This window comes from Dysidea avara, chromosome 5, assembly GCF_963678975.1.
Source record: "Dysidea avara chromosome 5, odDysAvar1.4, whole genome shotgun sequence".
NCBI lineage: Eukaryota > Metazoa > Porifera > Demospongiae > Dictyoceratida > Dysideidae > Dysidea > Dysidea avara.
The window spans coordinates 32,725,440-32,752,049 of NC_089276.1; the positions used below are offsets into that span (position 1 = coordinate 32,725,440).

The 26,610-nt window shown below is 39.1% G+C and overlaps 1 protein-coding gene across 1 annotated transcript; it reads left to right on the top strand.

Annotated features, from left to right (window-relative positions):
• The first annotated feature begins 12,440 nt into the window (after positions 1-12,440).
• LOC136255202 (uncharacterized) lies at positions 12,441-17,034 on the top strand. The gene is made up of 3 exons (XM_066047924.1): positions 12,441-13,191; positions 13,245-14,801; positions 15,101-17,034. Exons 1-3 carry the CDS (start codon positions 12,441-12,443, stop codon positions 17,032-17,034), a joined length of 4,242 nt encoding a protein of 1,413 aa, XP_065903996.1.
• The last annotated feature ends 9,576 nt before the right edge of the window (positions 17,035-26,610 follow it).

Below are 26,610 nucleotides of genomic sequence, written 5' to 3' on the forward strand. Positions count from 1 at the left end.
TGAGCAGTCTAATAAACAAAACGATATGGCTACAGTAGACAACAATTATGGCATACCTTGATCAAATTATTTCCATGTTTATTAAAACTTTCTATATTTACAAACTTCTTAAATCTGTGTCTAGTTTTTGTAGCAATGGTATAAACATCTTGTGCGGAAAGTACATGAAACCACGGTCTTGGTATTGCAAATACTTGGGAATATCCGATTCATCCTTTGTGTTTATGGCTTGTAACATACTAATTTCAATAGGCATCAAGTTTTTGTTACTTGCAGTACGTATTTGTTTGTAACGATGATGAAGCATCTCACAAAGAGCTCCTCCTCCAAAATGATAGTAAACACTATCTTCAGCAGTGGGAACTACAGTGCTACTGCCTGTTCCTTTAGTTTGGTTTGTTTGAAATAATGCCACGTGTTCCAGGAGTGAATTATACACAGCCAACAAAAAGGACATCATTACTGGCTTACCAGCTGCAACAGACATACAGCGTTCCTTGAAAAAGTCTATCCATTTCTGTCTGAGCTCCATTAACAATGGATGGGCACTGTCATCAAAATCGGTAACTGCTAAAGAGTACTGCTCTTCTAGCAGAAACGCACTACAATATGACAACCACTTAGGTTGAAACTGAAGCTGGTAATTCTCCACTTTTTTCCATTTAACATGCAATTCCACGAATGTATCACAATAAAACTCTGCTAATTCTTGGAGTAACTGCTTCACCGAACACAATTTATCTACCATACTTAAGTGTGTACTATCCGAGTCAAACTCTTCTCCTATTCAAGCAACGGCTTCAAGACCAAGAATGTTAGTATCAATCAAATTCAAAGAACCTTGTAACGTTTCTCTGGTTTTCTTATTCATTACTTTTCTCTGTCGTTTCTTTTTTGGTTGCTTCACTTCGGCAATTTCATTCGATGTTTTGTGGCTCCTTTTCCTTGAATTTGTTTCCATTATTTTTGGGTCACGAGACACCCACAGACGTCACAGCTGCAGTTTAGTATTTATACTGCATATCCATGGCCTCATAAGTGCTCATTTACCCTTTGATTTTGTTAACACGTCTGGCCAGAAGCCATCCGTTCTACACCCTCATTTTAAACATGCCTATTGAGCATTGGATACTCTCCCTCCTACTAGTATTAACTCTTGGAAATACATAGTTGGTTAATTTCAGATGAGTTAACTAGCTACATGGCAGCTAGTTTGTAGAAGTAGCACAACATCAACTCATTTCACTGGATAAAAGTGCAAAGCAAACCTGATTGCTCTGTTAGAGTGGAAGGTGGAATTGCTCCATTGGAGTTTTTTTGCAGGACTAAATTATCTTTAAATAAATGTTCCTCACTTTCGCCAAAGCAGCTGTTTTGGTTGCCTCAATGTAGCTATGTCACTGCTGAAATTCTACTTCCTTTTTACATTAATAATTTTTCAATTGTACTAGTATGTTAACATTAAATTTGTTGTAGCATAGCTATGATATACAAGTGTGGCTGTGAATGTTGATGTTAACATTAAATTTGTTGTAGCATAGCTATGATATACAAGTGTGGCTGTGAATGTTGATCTCAATGCTTGTCGTGAGTGAGCTACACAACAGATTGAGTGGCATGGTTCCATGTCTTGTATTCTGCAGCTGATCATTAAGGGGTGTGGTCACCATGCTCTGATAACCTTGTTATCATGAGAGGGCGTGGTGGCATGTTTTGATTGTTTAAGAATGTGGTCACGATTATTTTTTATACATAAGTGCAGCTACAGGTATCTACTCCCTTGTACAGTGTAGAGTAACCACTTCAAATATTACCACTTCAGTAGTAGTGTTCCACCTGTAGACAATGCAATGGACACCAACATTGACTAGCAAATTGTCTCCATAACTATCTTTGAACATGACACATTTCAAGCTCTTAACTCACTTAACCCCTGTAGAGCTGTGGGAATAGATGATATTGGACCTAAAGCCCTGAAGGGCTGTGCTATATCGGTTTACAAACCTTACTATTTTCGACAACATACTTTACCTTAAAGAATGGTGCATAAATTGCATTGTCCTGGTTTTCAAGTCCGGTGACAAAACATCAGTTGATATCAGCCGATATTATTATGCAGTTCATCAAAAGTGATGAGCAACTGATTTATGACAAAATTATAGGACACGTCCACAAAAACCTTTCTCGTTCACAATTTGGTTTCCTGAAAAACAGTTTGGTTATCCAACAACTTTTAATTGTTTTTAATCAAGACACACGGTAGTGTGTCGTGCGGCCAAGAAAGCCAGCGACCACACCGTGAGTAGTTTTATAGGAAGAAAGAAAACAGCTTTTTCATGTGTGCATACCTCCATGGCACCTTCTCCAAAGCACACCATTTTTACATTATAGCTGTCCCCCAGGTAGGGTACACCACACAGAAAATTTGATTAAATTCGCAACAGCCATTTGTGAGATATGGGTATTCAAAATTTCATTTTAATTTCTTTGTTTTTTTCTTCTTCTTATGCCATACGGGGGCTACGGGGGCTTCGATTTCTTTTCGCACACTTTGCAAAAATTGCTATAAAATGCAAATGTGTAACTCGATTGCCACGATCTTTGGCACAAATGAAGAGCGTGTGATGGTGGATTCACGTGCTAAGTGTTGTGAATCTGAGTAATATTCAAGGAGTTATGAGTATTTATTCACGTAAAAAAAGATCAAACTTCTGTTACGGCTACAGGGTAAACCAAGTACAGAAATAACTTGAAAATTGGTGTATAGATAGACTGATCATCATAGCAGTGCCATTTGATAGTTTGAATAGCAATAGAGTTACAGCGACAACGTTATAAAGCAAAAACTAAGCATGTGTAAAATCGTGGGATCAAGACACTCTAATAGAACAGTCACCGCGGGGTAATAAAGGTGTGCAAAAAAATGTCGAAAAAAACCACAGAGTTCGAACCAGGGACCTCCATACCTAACACCTGCATCCTTAACCACTGAACCACTGCTACCTTGGCTGATCACCTCACTTAATTTCTGCTTTATAAATGAAATTTCTAGTTAAAATCTGCTCATAGTCAAACGTTTGTAATTTCATAGATCTACCAATAGAAGTAATAGATTGTTCTAGAACATTCTGTGTATGTTCTATTAGAAGTCCTAAAAAAATGTGCATTCTATTAGAGTATTACAATAATATTATCAAAATTGAATTAAATCATGCAATGAAATACATTTATAAGTCTGTCTTCAATAATCATCATTGTAGCTACATAGAAAAGAAGAAATGTGAGTGAAAACAAACCTCAAAGTCAGCCATAGGCTGGTTTTGGGGCCTTATAAGGCACAAAAAGGAGTGAAATCCACACAAAAACAGCCAAGCTGTGGAAAATGATGTGGCCTTAAAATACCTGGGTGAAAAAAGTTGTGAAATCAAAGGTGGCGGCCAAGAAATGGCTGCAATGATGTCAATGCTAATAAATTTTAACAATACACACAGCCATTATTAATTTTTTTTAGCATTAACATCATTGCAGCCATTTCTTGGCTGCCACCTTTGATTTCACAACTTTTTTCACCCAGGTATTTTAAGGCCGCACCATTTTTTCACAGCTTGGCTGTTTTTTGTGCGGATAGCATTATAAATACTCCACAACAAAATGATATAACTTTCAAAAGAAATTCGATAGTGTATTTCATAATCAGCTTCTTTTAAAATTAAAGTTAATTGGTATTGTTGGATCTATGGCTATAGTTGTTAACTTAAGCACACTAGAAACAAACAATTAACAGTATTCATAGAATGAAACACCTTAGTACAAACAACTTACACAGCAAAGTAGTGCATTAAGAAACGCAATAGATTAAACTGTGGCAGCTAATCAGCACATGCTGTTCTACTTTGTTAAGAATGAGCTTTTATCCACCTGTCATCTGGAACAATCAGTTGAACTCTAACACATGAGAGACAAACAATTGACAGTGTTCATTATGGACTCTTGATAGAATGAATACTTCACAACAAAGCAGTGTGCTAAGAAATGCAAGCAATTAAACCGTGCCAACTAATCAGCACAGGCCTGTTCTACTTTGCTAAAAATGAGTTCTTATCCTATACCCATCATCTGGAACAATCAGTGAACTCAAACACAAGAGAAACAAATGTACCAACCTGCACAGAAAGTCAAGCAGCGCATTTTAAAATAAATTTATTAGCAGGAAGCCACTAATGTGCTATCACATATAAACTATAAATGAACACCTTGCGTTGTTGAACTGGGGACAAAGGAAAGTCCATGATGTGTGTACTGTACATACTGCGGCTAGTGAAAAGGCACATCTCGTGATGAAGTGACGTCAAACAGTGAAGAAATCAAGCCTGTAGCTATATCCATTGTTGAGACTGAAGGCATCAGTTATTCAGAATAAAATTCTGTTAATTATAAAAAATTTAAAATTCCATAGAAACTTTTTGGAAGGATTTGGGATTTGTCTGAAGACATTTTTGGACTTGGTTGTGCCTAGCCAATACTGCCAAGTTAGCATGAAGGGAAATTCAAGTTGGTTTTAGGGTGATATTTTTGGCTGGAAAAGTCCATTTCTGCATGATCCCTACTATACAGTACTACTGTATGTATGATACAACACAGATGAGGTGTAACAATTATGTGATCAAGATTTGCTAATAAAAATGATTACTTGCCATGCTACCAAACAACCTGCTCAGGGAATGTGCTGTAAATTGGTGCACACATAGATAGATTAATCACATCTTATAAAGGCCCTTAATGGTTTAGAAGTATTGGACTTAAGGTAGCACTGAACCTATTAAGGGCAGCCGTACAAAGTTAATTGGACAGCATGTTTGTGGTAATGCATGAACAAATTCGGAAATCCATAGACCACAGCAAAGCGTCTTAGTGGACTAACTAGCTCTGCCAGACCGCCCAACTAATGTTGTTGATACAACTAACATTATTCACGTATTAGCTTGTCACAACTCCAATTAATTCACTGGCGAATGGCACTAGCTGCTATCACATGATTAGTGTTATATGGAGTGTGCTCTGATTAGCCACACAGTTTCCTTTCTTGCTTAATAACTTCAAAATTATGCGCCACAGACTGTGTCAAAATTTTGGGTAAGTGTTACTCTACAATAGTATTCTTTGAGTTTTTGCAAATTGGGCTTTATGGAGTTGTTGCAGTCTACAGGTGTGCATTTTCACTACTTTCCATGTTGTTATCAGTAAAAGGAAAGTGCACACTAGCAAAGTTATGGGTCATCCTATAATAGCTCATGAAGCATGTGGATTGCAACAGATAGTTTTGTGTGGCTGGACTTAATTAGTTCAGTACTGCCTTAAAGCCAATGAGTTATAGTAATGAAAACCAACTATGTGTTGATCAAGATACTTTAATGATGTAGTAAACCTAATAAAGCAGTCACCTAAGAAATAAATAACTTTATTAAAGTGTTCAGCTATGTTCAACTTACAAGTCACCTTGTAGAGAATTCAACTATGTTATAAGTTACTATGTGGAAGTTAAGCAACAAACAATTTAACTTGTATAGAGTTCACCTAAAATTAAATCACCCTGTAGAGAGTTTGCTGTATAGAGATTTCAGCCAAGTTTAAAACTGCCCATTAGGGAGTTCAGTAAAATTACATGCCACCCTGTAGAAAGTTCACCTATACAGTACAAGTCACTCTGTAGAAAAGTCAGCTCCATTACAAGTCACCCTGTAGAGAGTTCAGGCAAGCTCAAAAACCATTCAGTAGCTAGAAAGTTCAACTAAGTTACAAGCCACCCTATAAAAGGTTCCGTTATGATAAAAGTCACCCAGTAGAGACATCAGTTAAGCTACAAGTCCTAATCACTCCACAAAATGTTCAACTAAGTTACAATTGTGAACGGATTTCATATAACAAGGCTTCCACACACACAAAATCAAACTTATGTTTTTACCAGAAATGGATTGCTGGTATCATATTCCACACTGTACTGCCTTCAGGACTGGCAAGTCTGGTTTCTGTAACAGCTTTCTTCTGACCCTGTCAAAGCCACGAGTGGGAGATTGGTGCCATTAAATGGCCATGGCTTTGTGATAATGGTGTGTAGTGAGCTCGGACTTCACAGAGAGCTCACCAATAGTGTTCTCAGTCAATTTGGAGTGATTTGGGGGCCATTGAGTGCCATGGAGAGTCCAAACTTGGCCTCTGGATTCCATTCGTCTTCTTACTTCATTTTATACCCCTATATTAAGCCCACCCACCACCCCCACCCTCCACCCCTATTACTACCACCTGTGATATTATTACCTGCTTGAAAAAAGCTGCCCAAAACAGGACAAATTTTGTAGGGCTCCACCGATTCTAGTATCGGTATCGGGCCGATACTGCTGTTTTCATGAAGTATCAGAATCGGCCATTATATTGTTGCAAATACCGATTCTTATCACGAGCGAGAATAAAATAACCGGCATTTGTTTGTACTTGCTTATTTTACTAGCACAGTGGACGCCTAAAAGCATCAAGTATAACACCAATAGCTACCAGCAAAATTACTGATCTATGCTGAAACCTATGTGTGAAAACACTATACCAAGAAAAAGATCGATATACTCTAATAGAACAGTCAATAACTCTAATAGAGCAATCAGGTAAAAGTGACTTTCAGTATATATATTTTTGTAAGCACCATTATGATATTATTATCTACACTTCTCCAGAAGAATACTGGAATATCCACTGGTTTACATTTCAGTGACTTCCTTCTTTGTGAATCTGATTGGCTACTTCATTATAAACATGAACCATACTGAAAACGTGTACAAGAATACCATGAAATGCAATATATAATAAATGTGTGCACTATGAAGTAGCTACTTTAAGGTACTTGTACTTGCACATACTTTCCAGCTAAGTACTTGGTATTTGAAGTATCGGTAAAAAGTGGAATCGGTGCAGCCCTAAAATTTTGGGTATCAGAAATTTATACACCCACTCAGTGATAGCTAGTAAATAGATGAATAATTGGTGCAAAATTTGTTTGCACAGCTGTAGGCACTGGGAAGTTATTACACAATGATTACTTTAAAAATCGTCATATCTCCTAACAAAGCTTTGTGCGTCGAAGCCTGGTTTTGTCAAATTCAGTCGCAATTCACCTTGTAGAAAGTCCAGCTACATTAGAGGGTTCAGCTACAACATGTAACCGTGACAAGCAATCCACATTAGGTCAGCTACATTACAAGTTAGATACGTAGGTTACAAGTCACTCTACACACAGAGCTCAGGTTAAAAGTCATCGAGCAGATAGTTTGGCTACAAACAATTCACCCTGTAGAAAGTTCAAATACATTACAAGTCATCTTATAGAGAATTCAGCTACAAAAAAATTACTGAGTTCAGCTAAAGACGTACAATTCACCCTGTAGCAATTTCATCTACATTATAAGTCACCTTATAGAGAAAAATTCAGCTATCTCTGCAGAGAGTTTAGTTACATTTGAAGTCAGAGTTCAGTCACCCTGTAGAGAGTTCAGCTACAAACAAGTCAATGTATGAAGAGAATTCAAGGGATAATTTTATACAGTAATTTTTAAAACAAATTATAAGCAAAAATAGTTGAATTGGAAATATTATCCACAAGCAAAAGTTCAGCCCTTGATCTCTTCCTCCTTTCTGTACTAAAGAACAAAGATAAGGAAAGAAGCTCCAGAGCCAGTTGTCATAGGTTGGCTTTGGAGTACACAAATATGAAAAGAAGTGATACCTAAACCAATACAGCAAAGCTGTGAAATGGGGTGCGGCTTTACCAAAAACACCAGGGTGAAAAATATGTGAAATCCACGATAGTGGAAAAGGCTGTGATAGTAGGTTAAAGGCAAAAATTTAAAAAGAAAACATACTGCTCTTGGCACCAAATTTATCTGAAATTTTTTGCAATTAACCTACCATTACAGCCATTTCTTGGCCACCATTTTGGATTCACAGCTTTTTCATCCTGGTGTTTTTGGGGCCATACTGTTTATTAATAGATTGGCTGCTTTGGTTTGGATAAAATATACAAATTCTCACCATACACATCATCAACTGGATCAAGTTCAAGACTCTGCCTGGTCACATTAGTAAGAGCAACTTCTAGAGTTCTCCAAGTAGCTTTGGTAGGGAATAACCTTAACCACTGGTTGAGAGCCTTTTTAAAACAAGTCCGAGTTTGATTACGGTGATCATTCTCAATGACGTCTAACACATGATCATCTAGGCCCAACTCAGCTCCAATATCTTTCCAATCAATGGCATATTTCCTTTTAGCAACATATCTGTTAAGGTCTTTCATTGTTGGAGTATCATCCTCTACAAATGAAAAACAAAACTTAATGTAAATAGTTTGTACCTACATATTTCAAACAGCCAAATTTGCTTTCCACAATGCAAAACAAAGGCCATGTCAAATCAAGTGACAGCCAAGAAATGGTTGCAATAATGTCACATTTTAAAAAGCAGTAGTTATTATTGAAAAATATATTGTAATAAGTCTGCCACATATCATTTACAACTTTTAATGCCTATCATACAGGATCGTTTAGTAACCAATTGGTCTTAGCAACAGTGAAATAGTATTTTAAGTTGAGGCATTAAAGTAGTTTTAAAAATGCAGCTTTAGAGTAAGTAATTTACAAGTGCACAAAAAATTAGGAATTTTTAACTAGATTAGGGACCATAGCACAAAAGCTGCATTTACTGAAACAAACTGTAGTTGTTTTACATTGTACTGAAACAAACTGTAGTTGTGCACGATATTAAATCACAGTAAAAGAATAAGAAATGTGACTGTCTCTGGGAAAACCATTTTTATCGCCCATTTAAAAGTATCGAGGAACGTCGGTTTTAAATATTCAGAGTGTTGTAGCTGGCCAGTGGTGGTAGCTACACATACCAAATTTTCACACATTTTACAGCAATTTCTTACCTTCCAGATCATCCACTGAAGAAGTAGACAACAGCTAAATTTCCTGCGATTTTAGATAGTTTTTAAACCAAGGTTGTCTGTATCAGGCAAGATCCAGAAGGGTGGGAGGTGGGGCCCTGGAAGGCGGGCAAGATGGAGTTCAAAAATTGAAAAGGAACGTGATGGGATGAATTAGGCCAAGCTATGGGCCATTCAGGGCTCAGAACTGGCTAAAATGAAAGGAAATTTACAGCACAGGTCATTGTCCAACACCACAGAGCTGTACAGCCACACACAGCCATCTTCTGGTTGGCCAGGGCTCCGTCAAGGCTCCTGACCACTCGTAAGGCTCGCCGCTGTGCTTTAAAAAAGTAGCCAGCAAAAGCAGACCACTTTACTCGGGTTGACTGTGACAGTGAAATTTGATAGTGCATTAATTAAGCTTTGCGTTTGTGTGAAAAAAACATCAAACTTCCTGTCTTGAGTGATAAGAACGGTTTTCGCAGATCCAGTCACAAATGTTATATCCGTACTGTGCATTTCCATTATGGTACCTTGAGTACAATAGGGATAAAACGCTTACTGTGATTTAATATTGTGCACTATATACTTCAGCTTGTTTCAGTACTTTTTATCGATGTGCTATGGTCCCTACTCTAGTTGAAAATTTCTAAATTTTTGTGTACTTGTTTGTTAATTTTTTTGTAAAATAGATATATATATTATGACTGGTGAACCCACGCATACCACATCAAAAGAAAGAAATGGTGCCATGCACCCTAGAGTCAATTATTGCCTGAAAAGTGATGTATCTATTATGCTTCATTGTCAGCTATGTTCAACCTGTTACACAGCATTACGAATCAAGAACTGTTCAAAAATCACCTCTGCAATCAAAGTAGCCACTATGAAAAATACAGACGATTTCCACTATGAAAGGAAGCCATCATGTACTACCACCAAATCAACACTTTTCGCTGTCAGCAAAGATGAATGGGACACAAAGGAGAACACTGGTAAGTCTGCATTGTACATACTGCAGTATGCCAAAAGGCATTTCTCGGGCCAAAGCAACATTGAACAGTGAAAAATCAAGTCCATAGCCTTAGCCGTTACTATTACGCTTGTCCAAAGCATCAGTCAGTCAGTTACTTAGTCAGTCAGTCAGTAGAAAATTCAGTTTAATAAATTATTTTTAAAACAAATTCCATAGCAACTTGTTGAAAGAATTTTGGGTCAATCTGAAGACTTATTTGGGCTTAGTTTTACCTAACCAATACCGCTTCATCGTGTCAAGGAAAAGTGAGGCTGGCTTTTTGGTAATATTTTTTCATGGGACACGCCCACACTTTTGTGGTCCCTACTATACAGTACTGTTGTACTGTACAATGAACTACAGTATTATAGACTATGTAGACCTGGGGGAAATCCCTACTTTGGCATTGAACAAAAGTGGCAAATTTTCCACAGGACTCTGTTGTAATACCATCTTTCATACATATCTCTTGCTTCACTAATTTTTATCACTTGAACCCCTATTTCATTTATACATTGATAATTGTAAATACACTAGTTTGTTTGATTCTTTTTTGTTATAGCATATAGCTATGATATAAACAGGTGACTGTTCTATTAGAATTTGTATTACAGTCTCTGTATGAGTCTGGTGTCTACTAGCTAGTAATACCTCTTACAGCAGTTTGAGCACTTCAAATAATTTTGTGGCACATAAATACAGAAAGTGTCTATATGAAAAATTAACTACGGTTTCACTGCTGAAGAATCAAGACACACGGTAGTGTGTCGTGCGGCCCAAGAAGCCGGCGTGCCACCCGTGAGTATATTAACAGGAAGAAAGAAAACGCAATTTTCACACCTATGTAGCTCTGTGATCCCTTATCCGATTGGAACCAAATTTGCTAGAGAGGTGCCAGCCAGCAAGGGGAATCTACACACCAAATTTGAAGAAAATCGCTCCAGCCATTTCCGAGATACGAGCGAACAAAATTTCGTTTTAATTTCTTCGTTTTTTTCTTCTTCTACTTCTTCATTTCGCACATTTTGCAAAATCCGCCATAAAACATGAATGCGTGCTCGGATCGGGTTGAAATTTGGCACACTTAAAGGGCTCATTAAGGCGGATCTCTGTACCAACTTTGGTAGGAATCCGATGAACATTCACGGAGTTATGACTGATTATTTGTGTAAAATAAGGTCGAAGGTCTGTCACGCCTACAGGATAAACTCCTTTGAGGAATCCGTTGAAAATTGCTATGTAGATGGAGCAACCATTGTAGAAGTGCCCTTTTGTGGTTTGAAAGGAATCGGGATAAAGACCACGGAGATATGACACAAAACCTGACCTGTGTCAAAATTACGCGATCGATTTTTATGAATAAAAATACTATTAGTTTTCGTGTCTATCAGGCAAACTGCTTAGAGCAATGAGCTGAAAATCAGTGTATAGCTGGAATAATCATCATAGAAAGTCCTTGCAGTAGTACAGAAGAATCGGATTACAAACCACTGAGTTATGATTCGAAACGCAACTACGTGTAGCAAATGCGAGATAGAGATACTCTAATAGAACAGTCACCCTAATAGAGCATTCAGCTACGTTTATAACTTACTCCATTACAGAATTATATTACATTGCAGGATATTCTGTACGGAATTCAGCTACAAACAGTTAATCTGATAGACAATTCAGCTACATGCAAGTCACCCTGTAGAGAGTTCATCTAGAAACAAGTCACCCTGTATCAGCTAGAAGAAATCACCTTGTAGAGAGTTCAGCTACAAAGAAACCATCATGTAGAGAGTTCAGCTGCAAACCAATCACAACTCAGCTACAAACAAACATGCCCTGTAAAAAGATCAGCTAGAAGAAGTTACTTTGTAGAGAGTTCAGCTACAAAGAAATCACCATGTAGAGAGTTAAGCTGCAAACAAATCACCCAGTAGAAAGTTCAGCTATGAACAGATCACCCTGTTGAGAGTTCAGTTAGGAACAAGTCATCCTGTAGAGAGATCAGCTAGAAGTATTGTTACAGTGTACTATTTGCGCATGCATGGTTGGTTGTAATTAGAGTCCAATTAACGATCACTTGTTAACACGTTGCTGTATTGCTTCTCTCGCCATCGTTGTCACCTAACATTTGGGGGCTTGTCCGGGAGTCGACGCCGCTGTGATTTGCTACAACTTTTGTCTTCGTTCGTAGCAGTGGAGGAAAGCTACCGATCTTGCGGAAGATTAATTTCGCACAAACTCAAATTCCTTGGTACCGGGTTTAATGGTACCCGATCAGGTGATACTTGTGTGTCGGCGATTTCTGTTGTTGTTGCACCCTTTTTGTGTTTACTAGGGTACATTGTTCGTCGTCTGGTGATAGAGAAGCTTCGTGCAGTGAGCAACATTTGGAACAATTTGTTTAAGTTATTTGAGATATTGTTATTGATCATTGTGATCTTGAGCTACCTCGCAGTTACTATGTCTTTTCAAGTCAAGGATTTTACAGCGAGCCCTCGATTGGCTACCCTCACGTCATTAAAGAAAACTGAACTTGTATCATTGGCCACTCACTACAAATTAGAAATTCCTTCTGGATCTCGTAAAGCAGACATTAGAAAAATCATAACTAAGTATTTGGTAGAGGAAGAAATTGTCTCGGAAGAAGAGGAGGATACACCCACTGATCTGGAGCTGAAAAGGCTAGAGTATCAAGAAAGGGAACGGGAGCGTGAGAGCCAGCTGAGAATAAAGGAATTAGAGTTGAAAGAACGTGAATTGTCCATTCAATTGAAAATTAAAGAACTAGAATTAGCAGGCGCTAGTGCTAGCACCACTGGAAAATCAGAAAAGTTTGACATGAGCAAACATATTCGATTCGTGCCTTCCTTCCAGGACTCTGAAGTAGATAAGTACTTTCTACACTTTGAAAAGGTGGCATCCAGTTTAGAATGGCCCAAGGAAGTCTGGACTCTTCTTCTCCAAAGTACCTTAATTGGTAAGGCTCGTGAGGTTTACTCTGCTCTGTCGGTAGACCAAAGTTCAAATTATGAGGTGGTCAAAGAAGCTATCCTGAAGGCTTATGAGCTGGTTCCTGAGGCTTATCGCCAGCAATTTCGTGGGTGTCGCAAAGGAGAGCAGCAAACCTATGTGGAGTTTGCTAGGTCCAAGGAAAACCTTTTTGATCGTTGGTGTAGTTCCAAAGATGTTAATCAAGAGTTTCCCAAGCTTCGTCAGTTAATGTTGTTAAGAACTGTCTACCCTCTGACATCAAAACGCATCTAGATGAGAGGAAAGCTGATGATTTACACCAAGCAGCCATCTGGGCAGACGATTATGCCCTAACGCACAAGAGTACCTTTAAGAGAGTGCCACCAACATCTGGAGACAATACAGGTCGAGTACCTGCAGTTGTGGACCGAAAGCTGCTGTCAGACAATCCATCACCTAAAATGTTAAATCCTAAAGGAAGTACAGTCCCTCCAGACAACCAGCCTGGTTTGCCAACTGGCCCAGTGTGCTATTATTGTAAGCGTTGTGGGCACGTTAAGGCTGAGTGTAGGGCCTTGCAGAGGAAGCATGCTAAACCAATGACTGTAGCATCACCAGCCAATGTTGGTACAGCAATTCCTAAGGAATATGCTCCATTTATTTCATCTGGTGTGGTAGCACTGCTAGGTTCAGGGAAGAGTATCCCAATTACAATTCTCAGGGACACTGGAGCAGTTCAGTCATTGATTTTAGAAAGTACCTTGCCTTTTTCTGATGATTCTGCTGTAGGACAGGAAGTAACCTTACAAGGAGTGGAGCTGGGTCACGTGAGTGTACCATTACATAGTGTTCACTTAAAGTGTAATCTGGTAGATGGTCCTGTTATTGTGGGAGTCAGACCTTCCCTCCCTGTAAGAGGTGTATCTCTGATCCTAGGTAATGACTTAGCTGGCCAACGGGTGACTGCCACTGATACAATGACTGTCTCTTCCATGTCTGTGGGAGTAGTTACTAGAGCTATGGCTAGAAGGCAAGTGACTGAAGCAGACGTTGATAACTCACATGGTGAATTCTCCACTGTTGAAGAAAACGTGGTAGATGATGAACATTCTTGTAATGTTGAGAAGCAACCTGTTAATCAGGCAAGTACAGAAGATGTGTCCCTGCTTACCTTTACACGCCAAGAGCTTTTGCGGGAGCAGTCTGATGACCCAGAGATACAGCAACTTTGCCAGTATGCACTTGATGAGCACAAAGTAGATACTGTACCCAGGGGTTACTTCATGAAGGATGGTGTGCTTATGAGGAAATGGAGGCCTCCCACGGTACCAGCCTCACATGAGTGGAGTATGATTTATCAGATTGTGGTGCCCCAGAAGTATCGTAGTACTGTATTGAGTCTGGCTCATGACACGCCCATGGCTGGTCATCTGGGAGTGAGTAAGACACATCGCCGGGTTCTCAATCATTTTTACTGGCCAGGCATAAGTAGAGATGTTAAGAAGTTTTGTAAGAGCTGCCACACCTGTCAAGTGGTAGGAAAGGCCAACCAGAAACCCAAGGTTGCCCCACTGAAGCCAATTCCAGTAGCTAAGGAACCCTTCTCTCATGTGATCATAGATTGTGTGGGTCCTCTCCCAAAGACTAAGAAGGGTAACCAATATCTCCTAACTATTATGTGTGGCTCTACTAGGTTTCCAGAGGCAATTCCACTGCGAAATATTAAGACCCCCCAGATTGTGAGGGCACTAGTCAAGTTTTTTACGCTCTTTGGTCTCCCCCGTGCTGTGCAATCGGACCAAGGCTCCAATTTCATGTCCGGACTTTTTCAGGAGGTGATGTTCCAGTTAGGTATTAGTCAGCTGACATCGTCAGCTTATCACCCTCAATCTCAGGGAGCCCTGGAAAGATTCCACCAGACTCTGAAGTCTATGATTAGAGCGTATTGTTTCCAAGAAGGGAAAGATTGGGATGAGGGAATTCCCCTCTTGTTATTTCTCCAACTTTTCAAACACACCTTAAGTAGTTAAAGTCTAAGTAGCTAAAGTCTTTGAGCAGGCTGTAGGATCAGGTGTCCTACAGACCTTCAGCACTTGTGCTGTAAAGTATTAATAAATTTGCGGTGAGAGAATCCGTACAAGTATCTTTAGGATTTAGTCCTTTTGAGTTGGTCTTTGGACATACTCCAAGGGGTCCTTTGAAGTTACTGAAAGAGACGTTGTTGAAGGAGGAAGACCAACCTGAGAGTGTTCTTAGTCACATTTGTGATGTTCGTTATAGACTACAGAAGGCGAATACGTTTGCTCAGGAAAACCTGAAGATTGCTCAGACTGGTATGAAAACCTGGTACGACCAGAAAGCAAGGGAACGATCTTTTCAGCCTGGTGATCGTGTGCTGGCATTGTTACCTGTACATGGTAGTCCACTGGAAGCTAGATACTGTGGTCCCTACACTGTGCTGGAGAAGAGTAATGATGTTAACTATATTATTAGTACTCCAGGAAGGAGAAAATCCAGGCATCTCTGTCACATTAATATGCTGAAACGTTACCATTGTCAATCTGATTCAGAGGAGAAACCTACAGCATTAACTACAGTAATTCAACAGGAGCAAGTGATAGAGCCTGACACCAATGGAGAGGACAAATGTGTGATGAGGTTGAGTAACTCTGAGATATTGACTAACCTGGATGAGAAGTTGAAACACCTGTCACCTCCTGAGAAGACACAGATAGAGTCCCTCTTACAAGAGTTTATGGCAATTTTCCCCGACGCCCCAGGAATAACCACAGCAGCTGTACATGATGTGGATGTGGGTGAAGCGGTGCCTATCAAACAGCACCCCTATCGTGTGAACCCTGTTAAACGTGACTACATACGTAAGGAGGTGGCATACATGATGGAGCATGGAATCGTGGAGCCTAGCCAAAGTCCATGGAGTTCCCCATGTGTGTTAGTACCTAAGGCTGATGGGACTTGGAGATTCTGTACTGACTTTAGGAAAGTTAACAATGTGACTAAATCTGATTGTTTTCCTTTGCCGAGGATTGAGGACTGTATTGATCGTATTGGTAGTTCACAATTTGTGAGCAAATTTGATGTGCTCAAGGGATACTGGCAAGTTCCACTAAGTGAGCGAGCTAAGGCAATATCTGCTTTTGCAACGCCTGATGGCTTGTACCAGTATACAGTTATGCCCTTTGGAATGCGAAATGCACCTGCAACCTTCCAACGAATGATTAATCATGTTATATCTGGTCTAGATGGTTGTGCGGCTTATCTAGATGATGTCGTGGTGTTTAGCCATTCTTGGGAGCAGCACGTTGATCAATTACGTAGTTTTCTCCATCGGTTGCAGGAGGCAAAGCTGACTGTCAATTTAATGAAGAGCGAGTTTTGTCATGCTAAAGTAACATTTCTGGGTCATGTTGTAGGACAAGGTCAGGTTGCCCCAGTGTCTGCTAAGATTGAAGCTATTACCAGATTTCCAGTACCTGCTGATAAGAAAGACTTAATGAGGTTTCTGGGAATGGCTGGTTATTACCGGAAATTTTGTCATCACTTCTCATCGATTGCTGAACCTTTGACTGCACTTCTGAAGGCTGGAGTGAACTTTGTTTGGACAGACAGGTGTCAAGATGCTTTTGAGAGAATAAAGTTGATTTTACGTTCAGAACCTGTTTTATTGGTCCCTGATTTTGACAAACAGTTCAAACTCTATGTGGATGCTAGTGACATTGGATTGGGAGCGGTGTTGTTGCAGGAAGATGTAGAAGGTCAAGATCACCCCGTTTGTTTCTTTTCAAGGAAGTTCAATTGTCACCAACGTAGCTACTGTACAAGTGAAAAGGAAACTTTGGCCCTGATTCTCTCCCTTCAACACTTTGAGGTCTACTTGAGCTCGACAGTAGCACCAGTGCTGGTTTTTACTGACCATAATCCATTAGTCTACATCCAGCGTACGAAAGATCGTAATCGGAAGTTGTTACGTTGGAGTTTGTTCCTTCAAGAGTTCCAGTTAGAGATTCGTCATGTCAAAGGGAAGAACAATGTTGTGGCTGATGCCTTGTCTAGAGCTATGTGACTATATCATTCTTGTACATTATTTGTGATTTTAGGCTATTTGAACACTTTCAGTTTTTTGTTGTTGTTGTTTTTCACTTTTGCACACTGTACCTGGTTTTACACCCTTGTTTTTGTAGTTGTGGTTGTAAGCTGCATGTCTAAGGGGGGAGCTTTGTGGGGGGGTGTGTTACAGTGTACTATTTGCGCATGCGTGGTTGGTTGTAATTAGAGTCCAATTAACGATCACTTGTTAACACGTTGCTGTATTGCTTCTCTCGCCATCGTTGTCACCTAACAGTATCACCTTGTAGAAAGTTCAGCTACAAACAAATCATCTGTAGAGAGTTCAGCTACAAACAAATCACCCTGCAGAGAGATCAGCTAGAAGAAGTCACCTTGTAGAGAGTTCAGCTATAAAGAAACCACCATGTAGAAAGTTCAGCTGCAAACAAATCCCCTGTAGAGAGTTCAGCCAGAAACAAGTCACCCTGTAGAGAGATCAGCAGCTAGAAACAAGTCATCCTGTAGAGAGTTCAACTAGAAGAAGTCACATTGTAGAGAGTTCAGCTACAAAGAAACTATACCATGTAGAGAGTTCAGCTGCAAACAAATCACCCTGTAGAGAACTCAGCTACGGACAAATTGCCCTGTAGAAAGATCAGCTAGAAGAAGTTACCTTGTAGGGAGTTCAGCTACGAACAGATCACCCTGTAGAGAGTTCAGCTACCAACAAATCACCCTGTAGAGAGTTCAGTTACAAAGAAACCACCATGTAGAGAGTTCAGCTGCAAAAAAAATCAATCACTCTGTAGAGAGTTCAGCTAGAAGAAGTCACCTTGTAGAGAGTTCAGCTGCAAATAAATCACCCTGTAGAGAATTCAGCTACAAACAAATCACCATGTAGAAAGATCAGCTTGAAGAAGTTACCTTGTAGAGAGTTCAGCTACAAAGAAACCACCATGTAGAGTGTTCAGCTGCAAACAAGAGAGTTCAGCTAGAAACAAGTCACCCTGTAGAGAGATCAGCTAGAAACAAGTCACCCTGTAGAGAGTTCAGCTAGAAGAAGTCACATTGTAGAGAGTTCAGCTACAAAGAAACTACCATGTAGAGAGTTCAGCTGCAAACAAACACCCTGTAGAGAACTCAGCTACAAGCAAATCGCCCTGTAGATAGATCAGCTAGAAGAAGTTACCTTGTAGGGATTTCAGCTACAAACAAATCACCCTGCAGAGAGCTCAGCTACAAAGAAATCATCATGTAGAGAGTTCAGCTGCAAACAAATCATCCTGTAGAGTTCAGCTATGAAAATATCACCCTGTAGAGAGTTCAGCTAGAAGAAGTCACCTATTAGAGAGTTCAGCTACAAAGCAACCACCATGTAGAGAGTTCAGCTGCAAAAAAATCAATCACTCTGTAGAGAATTCAGCTAGTAGAAGTCACCTTGTAGAGAGTTCAGCTGCAAATAAATCACCCTGTAGAGAATTCAGCTACAAACAAATCACCCTGTAGCAAGATCAGCTAGAAGAAGTTACCTTTTAGAGAGTTCAGCTACAAAGCAACCACCATGTAGAGAGTTCAGCAGCAAACACATCACCCTGTAGAGAATTCAGCTACAAACAAATCGTCCTGTAGAGAGACCAGCTAGAAACAAGTCACCCTGTAGACAGATCAGGTAGAAGAAGTTACCTTGTAGAGAGTTCAGCTGCAAACAAATCACCCTGTAGAGAATTCAACTACAAACAGACAACCCTGCAGAGAGTTCAGCTAGAGTCAAGTCACCCTGTAGAGAGAATCCTGTAATGAGTTCATCTACGTACAAGCAGATCACCCTGTAGAGATTTCAGCTACATTTCAAGTCACCCAGTAGAGAGATCAGCTGCAATTTATCCTGTGGGGATTAATTGACATGTAATAAATATATGCTCTCTTTTTATATTATGAACTCTTGATATATGCATTATATATATAATTTGTACATTTACTGATAAAATCAGAATGAGTTAAAGTGTTTATAAAATCTGCTTCATCTTTTTCTTTTTCCTGTGGTAAAGAAAAATATATAGGTTAAAAAGCTCCAAAGCTGGCCATAGGCCAGCTTTGGGGTATACAAATACAAAAAGAAGTGAAATCTAATCAAAAACAGCCAAGCTGTAAAAAAAGGAGTGTGGCCCTTGAAAAGGCTATGGTGAAAAAAGATGTGAAATCCAAGGTGGCGGCCAAGAAATGGCTGTGATGGTAGGTTAATGGTAAAAATTTTAATAACAACAATTCAGGTGAATTTGGTGCCGCTTGGTCAATTGGCACAAAATTCACCTGAATTGTCGTTATTAAAATTTTTACCATTAACCTACCATCACAGCCATTTCTTGGCCGCCACCTTGGATTTCGCATCTTTTTTCACCATAGCCTTTTCAAGGGCCACACTCCTTTTTTTACAGCTTGACTGTTTTTGATTAGATATGATATAACAGCTATATATTCACAAGCAGTCTTACACTCAATCATAAAAGCAAAAGCAATGTACAATAGTTACATGTCCTTATATACTACATTACAGTAAGAGTGACATAAGATTACATCATAATAATTACATCATCAGTATCAAATGGTATGGTAGCACCATTTAAGTTGGGATTGCAGTGAAACTTTCATGCGCCGCTCAAAATTCTGCCTTTAAAAATCACCCTAGAGACATTTTACATGACCAAAATCACCTTTATGGAATAGTACTAGTCCGTATAATACATAAAACAGCATTAAATGCAACAAAACACTTACAGGTGGCCGGATATAATTTTTTTAATAAACACCAAAACTCGAATTTTAGCCTCACTGCCTCACTGACCACAGTCGCAAGGCTACAGGCCAAACGAAGCAGTGCACAGCCACTATTTTACGCCACAATAACAAACTCACCAGTAGGATGTGCCTTTTGGGGTTTTGATGAGTGTAGGTCCTCTGCGCCTTGTCTCTTCTTTCATCTTCAATCAGGCTGCTTGTCTTCTTTGTTAGGCTTGAGTCTATTATGCTCCACAATTTGCCTGTTTTGCTCCAAAATTTGCCTATTATGCTTTTTGATATTTCCCAAATTTTCTGCCTATTATGCTTATTTTTATGTTCAGAAATACATTATGCTTTAATTTTTATTTTATTTTTTTTGTACAGAGTTTTTCATGTAAATGGAGAAGTTTCACTTCAACTGCAACATACAAATAATAACACTAGCTTGAAAAGGGGATGTGTTTCATAGTTAGTAGGCATTTTAGAGCAGGGGTTAGTTTGTTAGAAGCTATAGGCATGACATTTTATTTTTATTGTCTAGCATTATCTTTGTAGTCTTGTATGCAAATAGTGAATTACTGTGTATAAAATATTTGCCGTGTGGTTTCTGATTGAACTACTGAGTTCTAGCAACTGGTATTCAAAGGACAGCAACTGCTCAGTATACATGTGACTTGCATTTGCAAAAAACATATTAGCCTCCTACATTGGATAAACACTTAAATGGTTCTCATTCTCTATGTTGCATTCGGTGACTGTTCTATTAGAGTGTTTGACTGCTCTATTAGAGAGTCTTGACATATCTTCCTGGTTTGATATTAATCCCAGTAGACTCACTAGCTAGTTATACTGACTCAACACTAACTTCATCAGAGCTTCTATTGTATTGTCTTCCAATCGAGCTTCCAATAATCATATTCATCATATCACAAAATCAGACGATGAGACATGATATATAATACCAAATTCATTGATTGAAGATCAGCTAAACTGCTTTTTCATGCCTTGGTGGCACGTGACTACGTATGTCCTATAAAAGTCAAACCCACAATGAAAAGCATCTATTCCATCAAGTGCACATGTAAGCCTGTAGTAAGATAGCAGTGCATTTTTCTACTCGTTGCTAGGAATTATTTCACCATCCAAAACAGGTTATACCTTGACTTAGTGACTGTTATAGCAGAAGTTATACTTGTTGTGGTGGAAATTTTCCCATTATGCTCCTAATTATGCTCCATTATGCCAGCATTCATGCTTTATGCTTTTCATCCCCTATTATGCCAAAAATTATGCTGGCATAATCGACGCAAGTCTATTCTTCATACAACAAAACCATATCGAGGCGTTAATTTTCTGTATAAACACTTTCTTTAAGCAGCGTAATTGACATCACAAGATTATTTAAGGTGCTTAGACTATGCTACTGTATAGAGGTACTGTTACTAGATAGCTACCTGTGTCTTCACGATAGGTCACATGATCAAGTACGCCCATTCTTTATTCTACGCTTTATCAATCTATCGATTGAAACCATGATGACACACCGCTTTTACACTAGGTGACGGAATAGCTAGTCAGTGACCACACACCTTCAAGTTGGAAGGCTGACTCTAACAATCAATCAAAATCACGATGACCATGCCCCATTTTGGCAAGCGCACATCTTTAAGACTGACTCGAGATACTCTAATACAGCAGTCACCCTAATAGAACAGTCAGATGTTTATAGCTAGTTGTCAGTGTTGGGCAAGTTACTTTGTAAAAGTAACTAGTTACATATTACATATTACTTGCAACTGAACTATTTAGTTACAGTTACATGTTACCCATAAAATAAAGTAACTGTAATAATATTACATGTTATATTACTTTGTGTCCATAGCCTTAAGCTGTCACGTGTGAAACTACCACCTTATCACATGACATGATTGCGTTGTTGGACAATATGCAAATTTTGGTTATAAGTAAGAAGCTGGTGAATAAGCTTCATTCAGTAGGCCTCGTTACCTCGTTGTGGCTAGGCGTTACTCAGGGGATAACTAACGAGATTAGTAACTTCGTTACTTGTAGTAATAATATTACATAATATTAGACTCATTACAGTAACTATATTACTTAGGTAACGCGTTACATTTGTAAGTAAAGTAGCTTGTGTTATATTACCTGTTTTTATAACGTATTTCGTTATATTACTTTGTTACCACAAAAGTAATAATAATACGTAACGCATTACATAAGTAATGCGTTACTCCCAACACTGCTAGTTGTATGCTTTAACAAAAATTAAATTAATTTAAAAATGAAGTAGGGATTCAAGCAGTAAAAAGTAGTGAAACAAGAGATGAACGATAGCAGCTATTACAGCATAGCTCAGTGGGAAATCCCTACTTTAGCATTGGAAACAAAATAAATGCTATACCATGCCAAAGTAGGGATTTTCTACTGAGCTATGCTGTAATAACTATTGTTCATCTGTTGTTCACTACTTTTTACTACTTGATTCTCTACTTCATTTTTAAATTTATAATTTTAATATACTATTACATTATAAAGTGTATGTTAGTCAATCATGGTGATGTTTATTACATTTGCTCCCTCTAGCTGAAAGCTCGTCCCCGAGCTAAGGTTGATAACAATCTGCTGAGAGACCCTCGCTTCTATGGAAGGTTTGCCCAGCTGCAGACACCTTGTGAAAGAGAATGTCTAGATGTTGTACATGTCCATCCTTGCTTAGTGAATGAACAAGTAAATCATTCAGCAGAGCCTTCCCCAGAAAAATAAAGTAGAGCAGTAAAACTGGCAGTTTTCTATTAACATCAAAGCCAATTTGTTAATTATACACATTCCTTTTACCACATCAAAAGAATTTTGAGCAAAGTAAAGTGGTACTGCACCGCTGTTTAGGGCTGCCCCTGATCCAGGTATGTGGTTTTAATGGGAGGTCTGCACGGACAGTATTCATTTGTCTCTGCAAGGAAGCAAGGGAACCACAAAGACCAAATGGCATACTACAGAATCATACAGTATGATAGTAACTGTATAGTAGGGACCACAAAGCAGTAGGCGTGGCCCACAAAATAAAATCACCCAAAAACCAGCCTCAATTTTCCCTGACGACGACGAGGCAGTATTAGTGAGGTAAAACTAAGCCCAAACAAGCTTTCAGATCGACTCGAAATGCTTTCAACAAGTTGCTACGGAATTTAAAAAAAAATTTATTTAAAGGAATTTTCTACTGATGAGTAAGTAAGTAAGTAAGTAAATAACTGACTGATGCCTTCAGACAAGCATAACTCGATAACAGCTAAAGCACGTGATGGCTTCCCTTCGAAACAGAAATCGTCCGTATTTTTCATAGTGGCTATTTTGATTGCAAAGGCACTTTTCAAGCTGTTCTTGATTCGTATTGCTGTGTAACGGGTTGAGCATAGCCGACAGCGAAGCGTAATGGATACTTCACTTTTCAGATGATAATTAATAAAATTGGGGGGCCGCACCATTTCTTTTGGTATGCGTAGATTGTAGAGGTTCTTCCGGAGAAGTTCTTTATTCGTATTGCTGTGTAACGAGTTGAACATAGCTGACAACAAAGCGTAATGGATACTTCACTTTTCAGATGATAATTGATATAGCTGGGGCGCGGGGCGCCCATTTCAGATGCGGTATGCGTGGGTTCACCAGTCATAATAAAATTATTTACAAAAATAGTTAACAAACAAGTACACGAAAAAATTTGGAATTTTCAACTAGAGTAGGGACCATAGCACGTCGATAAAAGTACTGAAACAATTTGAAGTAGTCCATGATATTAAACCACAGTAAAACAATAAGAAGTGTTATATCCCTACTGTGCATTTCCATTATGGTATCTTGAGCACAGTAGAGATATAACACTTCTTATTGTTTTACTGTGATTTAATATCATGGACTACTTGAACTTGTTTCAGTACTTTTTATCGATGTGCTATGGTCCTACTCTAGTTGAAAATTCCAAATTTTTTCATGTATTTGTTCATATAGGACAAACCCAGAGCCTGGGCAAAAAGCTGTTTTGGGCGATGCACAGGAAACTGCCAGTACCCGCTCTTCAAGTAAAACATTGATAAAATAGCAGACTCCATCAAACAATCTTGCACTTCATCTGGACGAGGAAGAGAGTATGCATCTTTGACTGTCTTCTTGTTAAGTTCTCTATAGTCAACACAAAGTCGAATTTCACCAGACTTCTTGCATACAAACACAGTGGGTGCTATGCATGGGCTAGAACTCACTTTGATAAAACCCAGTTGTAGTATGGATAATAACTGACGTTCAACTTATGTGGGATAATTTGCAAGGATTCTGTGTAGGAGGATCTTTACAGGGTTGTCCTCTGTTGCAATAAAATGTTCTGCCATGTCTGTTTTGCCAGGGATGTTTTGGAACAATTGTTTTATACTTTTCAAGAACCTTAGTGAAATCAGGGTCTTGGAAATGGGACACATCATGTGTCTACTGCATGAAACAGAGGAAATGCACAGTTATCAATAGTATCTTCAACTGATTTATCAATTGATGTAACAGCACAAACGTTTCTTGAAACACTTTTTGGTGCATCTAACATTGGCTGGAATTCTGTGGGTACATCATCCTGTTGAGTCTGATTGTGTATGGTTACTGGTGTTGTTGTAAAGTCAAGGACTATCCCATGTTTGTGTAAGAAGTCTAAACCCAATATTGCAGGTGTAATTAAGGAATGAACGACAATAAAACTAGTAAATCACCAACATGAATAGGTGCTATATCTTGTCCAATAACTGGTATGGGTTCTCCAGCAACTGGTACTAACTTAAGGCCATTAGGAGGTGTCTGAGTTTGCTTAAAGTTTTTAGCAAAATTTTCCATGATTAATTGATGACCCTGAGCCCATCATTACAACAACACACATAATATTATTACGAAGTTCCCCCTTTATTACAGCACACCTTGTGACCACAATGCTTCTACTACTATGTTAGATGTGTCAACTTTACTACTACTAATAGCTACTACTACTACTACTACTAGCTACTACTACGAATTTTCATAAAATTTCACATGTACACACAAAAGTACAGTAGTTAATATGATATATATTAGGCATACAGCCTAGGATAATCATATACTCAGTCCTCGAAGAATAGATGTTGTTCCCAGTATAACGGCCATCTGCAAGGAGGCAAAAAGTCTGTCTTCATATGCTGGGATCTTCTTCAAATACATCCTCTGATTCTTCGAGGCCATCCCCGTAACTCCAAAAACAATAGGTATTACTTGCACAAGTTGGTTATATATTTGTCTCATCTGTTGGACAAGTGCCTGATATTAGTGATCTTCTCTTCTTCCTTCATAAGATGTTCATGTCCACTGGGCATGAGATTTCCAATAATAGTATACCAGTAGTGCCCTCCTTTAAGAACACCACTATATCTGGACGGTTACTCCCAACTGTTGTTAATGTCTGAATACTAAAATCCATTAAGATCTTAGCTTGCTCATTCTCCACCACTGGTAAGGGCTCATGAGAATGCCAACTTGCAGCAGCAGGCAAACCAAAGGCAGAGCACAGATGCCAGTGGAGAGCCCGTGCTACCATATTATGCCTATTCAGATAACTAGAAGGAGCCAGCACTGGGCAGCCAGCCAGCAAGTGCTGAATGGTCTCTTCATGATTGGAACACAATCTACACATGAGGGTAGGGACATTTAACTTCATGATTTTTGCCTGATACACCCTCGTGGACAGCACCTGATCCTGAACAGCCATAATTGCGCTCTCAGTCTCACTATGCACTGACTGACTAAGCCAGTAGAAGCTCCGGGATGTTTCCACATCACTGGAGCAACACCAGGAATAGAACTTGCCATACAATGGCTTACTACAAAGTTTGTCACAGTGAAACTTTTGCTGTTGGCTACAAACAACACCCTTCAGCTTACTGATGGTAACAGAGGCACCTTCAGCTACAAGCCTCTCTCATAACTTTTCTAGCTAAAATATCCATTCTCCTCAACTCTTCAGCAGTCCATTCCACTATGCCAAAACCATAAGACAACAAAGGCACACAGAAGGAGTTTGTAGCCTGCACCTTGAAGTGTCCATACAGAAGACTACCCCATATCAAACGAAGTCTGTGTTCAAACTCAAAAAGAACAACCTTCTTGCAATGCTGGTGATCCATTCCACCAACCTCAGGAAAACCCAAGTAGCGATACACCCCAGAAACACCCACCTCTGGGATTTCCAAACAATCAGCTAAAGGTAATGGTCCAGGTTGTACTACCCTACCTCTTTTCATAGTCAGTTTAGCACATTTGGAAATGCCAAATGACATTCTGATAGCATTAGAGAACGTCAGCACTAGATTCATCAATTTCTGTAAGTCAATATCGTTTCTAGCAAAAAGCTTTAGATCATCCATATAAAGTAGATGCATCAAACACATATCAATTGAAACTCTGTACCCATCCAGGTGGTCCAGCAAATAGCTAAGAGGATTCAGAGCCAGGCAAAATAACAAGGGGCTAAGAGTATCCCCCTGAAATATGCCACACTTGACAGAGACAGTGGATAGCTCTGCAGGAGCAGAGTTAGGAAGTTGCAAAAACAAAGTAGTACGCCACAAAGGAATTAACTGTCTCAAGCAATCAATATTGATGGGAACTGGAACAAACTCAAACACTCTAAGATCCAATTATGAGGCACAGAGTCAAAAGCCTTCTTATAGTCGATCCATGCGACTGACAAGGAACGACAGTCCCTACGCACCTGGTGATAAACACGATTAGTCAACAA